General features: G+C 44.1%; 1 protein-coding gene across 1 annotated transcript in view; it reads right to left on the bottom strand.

Moving 5' to 3' along the window:
* sned1 (sushi, nidogen and EGF-like domains 1) overlaps positions 1-9,884 on the bottom strand; it is a 163,142-nt gene that overhangs the window by 64,568 nt on the left and 88,690 nt on the right. The window contains exons 12-16 of the mRNA XM_072915125.1: positions 8,146-8,280; positions 7,232-7,351; positions 6,906-7,022; positions 6,689-6,826; positions 2,399-2,572 (exon numbers count right to left, since the gene is read on the bottom strand). Of these exons, the coding sequence (XP_072771226.1) occupies positions 2,399-2,572; positions 6,689-6,826; positions 6,906-7,022; positions 7,232-7,351; positions 8,146-8,280 (684 nt within the window). The remainder of the gene's footprint in view (positions 1-2,398; positions 2,573-6,688; positions 6,827-6,905; positions 7,023-7,231; positions 7,352-8,145; positions 8,281-9,884) is intronic.

The raw sequence follows: 9,884 nt of genomic DNA, 5'->3' as shown, positions 1-9,884 counted from the left end.
GTGTGTGTGTGTGTGTGTGTGTGTGCTCACCCTCACATACTAACTGGGAGTGTGTGTGTGTGTGCTCACCCTCACAGACTGACTGGGAGTGTGTGTGTGTGTGCTCACCCTCACAGACTGACTGGGAGTGTGTGTGTGTGCGTGCGTGTGCGTGTGTGTGTGTGTGTGTGTGTGGGTGCTAACCCTCACAAATTGACTGGGAGTGTGTGTGTGTGTGTGTGTGTGTGTGTGTGTGTGTGTGTGTGTGTGTGTGTGTGTGTGTGTGTGTGTGTGCTCACCCTCACATACTAACTGGGAGTGTGTGTGTGTGTGCTCACCCTCACAGACTGACTGGGAGTGTGTGTGTGTGTGCTCACCCTCACATACTAACTGGGAGTGTGTGTGTGTGTGCTCACCCTCACAGACTGACTGGGAGTGTGTGTGTGTGCGTGCGTGTGCGTGTGTGTGTGTGTGTGTGTGTGGGTGCTAACCCTCACAAATTGACTGGGAGTGTGTGTGTGTGTGTGTGTGTGTGTGTGTGTGTGTGTGTGTGTGTGTGTGTGTGTGTGTGTGTGTGTGTGTGCTCACCCTCACATACTAACTGGGAGTGTGTGTGTGTGTGCTCACCCTCACAGACTGACTGGGAGTGTGTGTGTGTGTGTGCTCACCCTCACAGACTGACTGGGAGTGTGTGTGTGTGTGCTCACCCTCACAGACGCTGACTGGGTGTGTGAGCGTGTGTGTGTGTGTGTGTGTGTGTGTGTGTGTGTGTGTGTGTGTGTGTGTGTGTGTGCTCACCCTCACATACTAACTGGGAGTGTGTGTGTGTGTGCTCACCCTCACAGACTGACTGGGAGTGTGTGTGTGTGCGTGCTCACCCTCACAGACGCTGACTGGGTGTGTGAGCGTGTGTGTGTGTGTGTGTGTGTGTGTGTGTGTGCTCACCCTCACATACTAACTGGGAGTGTGTGTGTGTGTGCTCACCCTCACAGACTGACTGGGAGTGTGTGTGTGTGTGCTCACCCTCACAGACTGACTGGGAGTGTGTGTGTGTGCGTGCGTGTGCGTGTGTGTGTGTGTGTGTGTGTGGGTGCTAACCCTCACAAATTGACTGGGAGTGTGTGTGTGTGTGTGTGTGTGTGTGTGTGTGTGTGTGTGTGTGTGTGTGTGTGTGCTCACCCTCACATACTAACTGGGAGTGTGTGTGTGTGTGTGTGCTCACCCTCACAGACTGACTGGGAGTGTGTGTGTGTGTGTGTGCTCACCCTCACATACTAACTGGGAGTGTGTGTGTGTGTGCTCACCCTCACAGACTGACTGGGAGTGTGTGTGTGTGCGTGCGTGTGCGTGTGTGTGTGTGTGTGTGTGTGGGTGCTAACCCTCACAAATTGACTGGGAGTGTGTGTGTGTGTGTGTGTGTGTGTGTGTGTGTGTGTGTGTGTGTGTGTGTGTGTGTGTGTGTGTGCTCACCCTCACATACTAACTGGGAGTGTGTGTGTGTGTGCTCACCCTCACAGACTGACTGGGAGTGTGTGTGTGTGCGTGCGTGTGCGTGTGTGTGTGTGTGTGTGTGTGGGTGCTAACCCTCACAAATTGACTGGGAGTGTGTGTGTGTGTGTGTGTGTGTGTGTGTGTGTGTGTGTGTGTGTGTGTGTGTGTGTGTGTGTGTGTGCTCACCCTCACATACTAACTGGGAGTGTGTGTGTGTGTGCTCACCCTCACAGACTGACTGGGAGTGTGTGTGTGTGTGTGCTCACCCTCACAGACTGACTGGGAGTGTGTGTGTGTGTGCTCACCCTCACAGACGCTGACTGGGTGTGTGAGTGTGTGTGTGTGTGTGTGTGTGTGTGCTCACCCTCACATACTAACTGGGAGTGTGTGTGTGTGTGCTCACCCTCACAGACTGACTGGGAGTGTGTGTGTGTGTGTGCTCACCCTCACAGACTGACTGGGAGTGTGTGTGTGTGTGCTCACCCTCACAGACGCTGACTGGGTGTGTGAGCGTGTGTGTGTGTGTGTGTGTGTGTGTGTGTGTGTGTGTGTGTGTGTGTGTGTGTGTGTGTGTGTGTGTGTGTGTGTGAGCGTGTGTGTGTGTGTGTGTGTGTGTGTGTGTGTGTGTGTGTGTGTGTGCTCACCCTCACATACTAACTGGGAGTGTGTGTGTGTGTGCTCACCCTCACAGACTGACTGGGAGTGTGTGTGTGTGTGTGCTCACCCTCACAGACTGACTGGGAGTGTGTGTGTGTGTGCTCACCCTCACAGACGCTGACTGGGTGTGTGAGCGTGTGTGTGTGTGTGTGTGTGTGTGTGTGTGTGTGTGTGTGTGTGTGTGTGTGTGTGTGTGTGTGTGTGTGTGTGAGCGTGTGTGTGTGTGTGTGTGTGTGTGTGTGTGTGTGTGTGTGTGTGTGTGTGTGCTCACCCTCACAGACGGGTGGCTGACTCCAGTGTCCTTGGCCTCCACAGAAGGTGTGAGTGGTTCTGGGCACGGCCACAAAGCCGGCCTGGCACATGTAAACAGCCAGCGAGCCAGACGTGGTGGAGGAGAAGTGGACCTGGGCGTGCTTCACCTGTGGAGGTGTCCCACAGCCCACCTCTGGAAGGGACAAGCAGGCGTGTGCATGGAAAAGATGGAAGACAAACATATTTGCAGGTGGAAGAATACATGCTTCACTTTGGCTCCTTTTAGGCAACTTTGTGACTTCCACCACAGACTTGTGACATTTCTCTTGCATGGTTATGAGACGTTCCTTTGGGAGTCGTTTTGAACTATTAATACTTATTAATACTTATTCAACCATCACGTGTGTGATGACTGTAGGAGTGTTTTCATGCATATTTGTACGTGCTATCTTAATGTAATGACGCTAGTGTCGTTAGCATTAGCTAGTATGAGCTTCCGTGTTAGTATTATTAACTTACAATGGCATTCTTTTTGTACTGCTCCAGTTTCTTAAATTCACCAAAACGTCACCGTGGAGTTATTGAGTCTGTTTAGCTGATTGGAGAGCCCATGACCAGGACTTCCATTTTGTTTGATCGGCCGTTTTACTGCCCTGTTACAGAGAAAGTTTGAAAACAACTAAGGTATGTAATTAAACATTTACAGAATATTTCTGTGTAAATAATGTATATATTACGGCTGATATATAGAAACATATTTTTTCTTCTAAAATTTAGTAGGTGCGCCTTATATTCCAGTGTGATCTATAGTCCACAAAATATGGTACTATGTATATATATATATATATATATATATATATATATATATATATAGTCAAGGTTTCTGTGGTTTATCCATTATACAGTGCTCAACAGAGGCTATATCATCCCTACAAGCCTGTTTTGCAGATTTCCTTGCTATATATATATATATATATATATATATATATATATATATATATATATATATATATATATATATATAAACACACACATATATACATTTTTTTAGTCCATATTTTCCTACTTTTCAAGACATCATTGCGTGTAAAAAAAAAGGGAAACCTGTGAAACAGGCTTGTAGGGATGATAACATAGCCTCTGTGTTTTTTCCTCACCTAACGTATATATATATATATATATATATATATATATATATATATATATATATATATATATATATATATATATATATATATATAAATAAATAAATAAATAAACACACACATATATAATTTTTTTGGTCCAGATTTTCCTACTTTTCAAGACATCATCACGTGTAAAAAAAGGGAAACCTGCGAAACAGGCTTGTAGGGATGATTATATAGCCTGTGTTTTTTCCTGACCTAACATATATATATACATATATATATATATATATAGTCGAGGTTTCTCTGGTTTATCCATTATACAGTGCTCAACAGAGGCTATATCATCCCTACAAGCCTGTTTCGCAGGTTTCCTTGCTATATATATATATATATATATATATATATATATATATATATATATATATATATATATATATATATATTTATATAAACACACACATATATACATTTTATATATATATATATATATATATATATATTTTTTAATATATATATATATATATATATATATATATATATATATATATATATATATATATATATATATATTTATATAAACACACACATATATAAAAAATTTTGGTCCATATTTTCCTACTTTTCAAGACATCATTGCGTGTAAAAAAAGGGAAACCTGCGAAACAGGCTTGTAGGGATGATAATATAGCCTGTGTTTTTTCCTGACCTAACATATATATATATATATATATATATATATATATATATATATATATATATATATATATATATATAGTCGAGGTTTCTCTGGTTTATCCATTATACAGTGCTCAACAGAGGCTATATAAATGATAAATGGGTTATACTTGTATAGGGCTTTTCTACCTTCAAGGTACTCAAAGCGCTTTGACAGTATTTCCACATTCACCCATTCACACACACATTCACACACTGATGGCGGGAGCTGCCATGCAAGGCGCTAACCAGCAGCCATCAGGAGCAAGGGGTGAAATGTCCTGCCCAAGGACACAACTGACATGACTAGGATGGTAGAAGGTGGGGATTGAACCCCAGTAACCAGCAACCCTCCGATTGCTGGCACGGCCACTCTACCAACTTCGCCACGCCATATATATATATATATATATATATATATATATATATATATATATATATATATATATATATATATATATATATATATATATATATATATATATATATATAAACACACACATATATAAATTTTTTTGGTCCATATTTTCCTACTTTTCAAGACATCATTGCGTGTAAAAAAAGGGAAACCTGTGAAACAGGCTTGTAGGGATGATAATATAGCCTGTGTTTTTTCCTGACCTAACATATATATATATATATATATATATATATATATATATATTTATATATATATATATATATATATATATATATATATATTTATATATATATACATATATATATATATATATATATATATATATATATATATATATATATATATATATATATATATATATATATATATATATATATATATAGTCGAGGTTTCTGTGGTTTACCCATTATACAGTGCTCAACAGAGGCTATATCATCCCTACAAGTCTGTTTCGCAGGTTTCCTTGCTATATATATATATATATATATATATATATATATATATATATATATATATATATATATATATATATATATACATACATATATATATAGTCGAGGTTTCTGTGGTTTATCCATTATACAGTGCTCAACAGAGGCTATATCATCCCTACAAGCCTGTTTTGCAGGTTTCCTTGCTATATATATATATATATATATATATATATATATATATATATATTTATATAAACACACACATATATACATTTTATATATATATATATATATATATTTTTTTTTTTATATATATATATATATATATATATTTATATAAACACACACATATATACATTTTTTTGGTCCATATTTTCCTACTTTTCAAGACATCATTGCGTGTAAAAAAAGGGAAACCTGTGAAACAGGCTTGTAGGGATGATAATATAGCCTGTGTTTTTTCCTGACCTAACATATATATATATATATATATATATACATATATATATATATATATATATATATATATATATATATATATATATATATATATATATATATATATATATATATATATATATATATATATATATATAGTCGAGGTTTCTCTGGTTTATCCATTATACAGTGCTCAACAGAGCCTATATCATCCCTACAAGTCTGTTTCGCAGGTTTAATTGCTATATATATATATATATATATATATATATTTATATATATATATATATATATATATATATATATATATATATATATATATATATATATATATATATATATAAACACACACATATATAAATTTTTTTGGTCCATATTTTCCTACTTTTCAAGACATCATTGCGTGTATAAAAAAGGGAAACCTGTGAAACAGGCTTGTAGGGATGATAACATAGCCTCTGTGTTTTTTCCTGACCTAACGTATATATATATATATATATATATATATATATATATATATATATATATATATATATATATATATATATATATAAACACACACATATATACATTTTTTTGGTCCATATTTTCCTACTTTTCAAGACATCATTGCGTGTAAAAAAAGGGAAACCTGCGAAACAGGCTTGTAGGGATGATAATATAGCCTCTGTATTTTTTCCTGACCTAACATATACATATATATATATATATATATATATATATATATATATATATATATAAAAACACAAACAAATAATCTTTTGTGGTACATATATTCCCACTTTTCAAGACATCATTGCATGTAAAAAAAAAAAAAAAGGCACATTGGTTGCTAGGCAGAATAGACATGACTTGATTTGTTCCATTATGGTCCATGAAAATACTCTTTTGCAATTATATTTTTTTATTTTTTCATATTTTCAATATTTCTAGAATTATATTATTATATTTAGCATTTTGGTATTTTTTTTCCATTTAGAAAAAAAAAGTTTTGTATTTTTTTAGCATTTTATCTTTAGTTTTTATGTAAAGTCGGCACTTTAGGTAAGAAAAGTTGAAAGCACCCCTCCCCCCCGCAGGCATGATGGTCACCCCTCCCCCCGCGGGCGTCATGGTCACCCCTCCCCCGCAGGCATGATGGTCACCCCTCCCCCCACGGGCGTCATGGTCACCTGCGTGCGCGGCGCCGCTGCTGATCTCGCAGTGTCTGCCGCTGAAGAGGTGTGTACATTCGCACTTGTACTTGCCGATGTAGTGGAAGCAGGTGCCGCCGTTCTCACACGGGCCGGACCAGCACGGGTCGGGCTTGCCTGCGGGGGACGGGAGCGCGGCACGTGTCACAACCTTGCTGCAGTGAGCGCGAGGAGGCGGCGTGGGGGCGTGACTCACCTACTTCACAATGTCTGCCGGTGAACCTGTAGGGACACACGCACCTGTAGCTGCCCCCCTCCTCCCTGCACGAGCCGCCATTGCGACACGGAGCGGACGCACAGGTGTTGAGGCGCACTGAGGGAGAGCAGACGTGGGTTGGTGTGACTACTATCACTAGAATCTATCATAGAATGTACTTTTAGAATCTAGTACCTACTGTAGGTGTATATTTATGCTTATATCTGTAGACAACAGTGCTCTCATGTGGTCAACACGTGTATTACAGGTGCACCTCTGACAGTGTCCTGCGGGGGTCAGTATTGAGTCCAGGTGTGTGACCTCACCTTTCTCGCAGTGCTTCCCCCAGTGGCCGTGCGTGCACTGGCAGGTGTAGCCGCCATGGCGCTCGTAGCAGAAACCGCCGTTCAGACACGGCGTGGAGTCACAGACCGAGCGGGGCTGTACTGAAAAACACAGAGCGACACTTGACTGTGTTCCATGGTCCAGGCAACACTTGACTGTGTTCCATGGTCCAGGCAACACTTGACTGTGTTCCATGGTCCAAGCAACACTTGACTGTGTTCCATGGTCCAGGCGACACTTGACTGTGTTCCATGGTCCAGGCGACACTTGACTGTGTTCCATGGTCCAGGCGACACTTGACTGTGTTCCATGGTCCAGGCAACACTTGACTGTGTTCCATGGTCCAGGCAACACTTGACTGTGTCCCATGGTCCAGGCAACACTTGACTGTGTTCCATGGTCCAGGCAACTCTTGACTGTGTTCCATGGTCCAGGCAACACTTGACTGTGTCCATGGTCCAGGCAACACTTGACTGTGTCCCATGGTCCAGGCGACACTTGACTGTGTCCCATGGTCCAGGCAACACTTGACTGTGTCCCATGGTCCAAGCAACACTTGACTATGTTCCATGGTCCAGGCGACACTTGACTATGTTCCATGGTCCAGGCGACACTTGACTGTGTTCCATGGTCCAGGCAACACTTGACTGTGTTCCATGGTCCAGGCAACACTTGACTGTGTTCCATGGTCCAGGCAACACTTGACTGTGTTCCATGGTCCAAGCAACACTTGACTGTGTCCCATGGTCCAGGCAACACTTGACTGTGTCCCATGGTCCAGGGCGACACCTACAAAGGTACCCAACACGCTCCTTGTGCCGAGTTATAAATGTCTTTGTTACTACGGTAACCAGCGTCTATCTTGTGGGGACGGGCAGGTGCACCAGGATCTTACCATAAGGGTACAGGTCCCTGTGGTCCAGGTCTGAGGTGCTGGTCTGGCAGGTGCACAGGTACGCTCCTCCGTACTCCAAACACGGACCTCCGTCAGGACACGGCCGGTTGTTGCCGCACGGCGTCTGTGTCATCTCTGCACACACACAACATGCTAGTCACACTGTGCCCTGTCGGGACAGACACAGGTGGGGACGAACTGACACAGGTGGGGACGGACACAGGTGGGGACAGACACAGGTGGGGACGGACTGACAAAGGTGGGGACGGACTGACAAAAGGTGGGGACGGACTGACAAAAGGTGGGGACGGACACATGTGGAGACGGACTGACAAAAAGTGGGGACGAACTGACAAAAGGTGGGGACGGACACATGTGGGGATGGACTGACAAAAGGTGGGGATGGACTGACAAAGGTGGGTACGGACACAGGTGGGGACGGACTGACAAAAAGTGGGGACGGACATAGGTGGGGACAGACTGACAAAGGTGGGGACGGACTGACAAAAGGTGGGGACGGACACATGTGGAGAGGGACTGACAAAAGGTGGGGACGGACACATGTGGGGACGGACTGACAAAAGGTGGGGACGGACTGACAAAAGGTGGGGACAGACACGTGGGGACGGACACAGGTGGGGACGGACACAGGTGGGAAAAAACATAGGTGGGGCCGGACACAGGTGGGGACAGACACAGGTGGGGACGAACACAGGTGGGGACGGACTGACAAAAGGTGGGGACTGACATAGGTGGGGACGGACACATGTGGAGACGGAGTGAAAAAAGGTGGGGACGGACACATGTGGAGACGGACTGACAAAAGGTGGGGACGGACTGACAAAAGTGGGGACGGACTGACAAAAGGTGGGGACGGACACAGGTGGGGACGGACACAGGTGGGAAAAAACAGAGGTGGGGCCGGACACAGGTGGGGACAGACACAGGTGGGGACAGACATAGGTGGTGACTGACACAGGTGGGGACGGACACAGGTGGGGATGGACACAGGTGGGGATGGACACAGGTGGGGACAGACACAGGTGGGGATGGACACAGGTGGGGACGGACACAGGTGGGGACAGACACAGGTGGGGACAGACACAGGTGGGGCCGGACACAGGGGGGGCGGACACAGGTGGGGACGGACATAAGTGGGGACGAACACAGGTGGGGACAGACACAGGTGGGGACAGACACAGGTGGGGCCGGACACAGGGGGGGCGGACACAGGTGGGGACGGACATAAGTGGGGACGAACACAGGTGGGGACAGACACAGGTGGGGACGGACACAGGTGGGGACGGACACAGGTGGGAAAAAACAGAGGTGGGGCCGGACACAGGTGGGGACAGACACAGGTGGGGACGGACATAGGTGGTGACTGACACAGGTGGAGACAGTCACAGGTGGGGATGGACACAGGTGGGGACAGACACAGGTGGGGATGGACACAGGTGGGGATGGACACAAGTGGGGACAGACACAGGTGGGGATGGACACAGGTGGGGAAACACATAGGTGGGGACGGACACAGGTGGAGACAGACACAGGTGGGGACGGACACAGGTGGGGACAGACACAGGTGGGGTTGGACACAGGTGGGGAAACACATAGGTGGGGACGGACACAGGTGGGGACGGACTGACAAAAGGTGGGGACAGACACAGTTAGGGATGGACACAATTGGGGACAGACACAATTGGGGTACGGACACAGGTGGGGACAAACACAGGTGG

Source organism: Nerophis lumbriciformis, linkage group LG18 (assembly GCF_033978685.3).
Source record: "Nerophis lumbriciformis linkage group LG18, RoL_Nlum_v2.1, whole genome shotgun sequence".
Taxonomy (NCBI): Eukaryota; Metazoa; Chordata; class Actinopteri; order Syngnathiformes; family Syngnathidae; genus Nerophis; species Nerophis lumbriciformis.
Note: the sequence above shows the minus strand (reverse complement) of the source record. Positions and strands in the feature narration are given on the sequence as shown.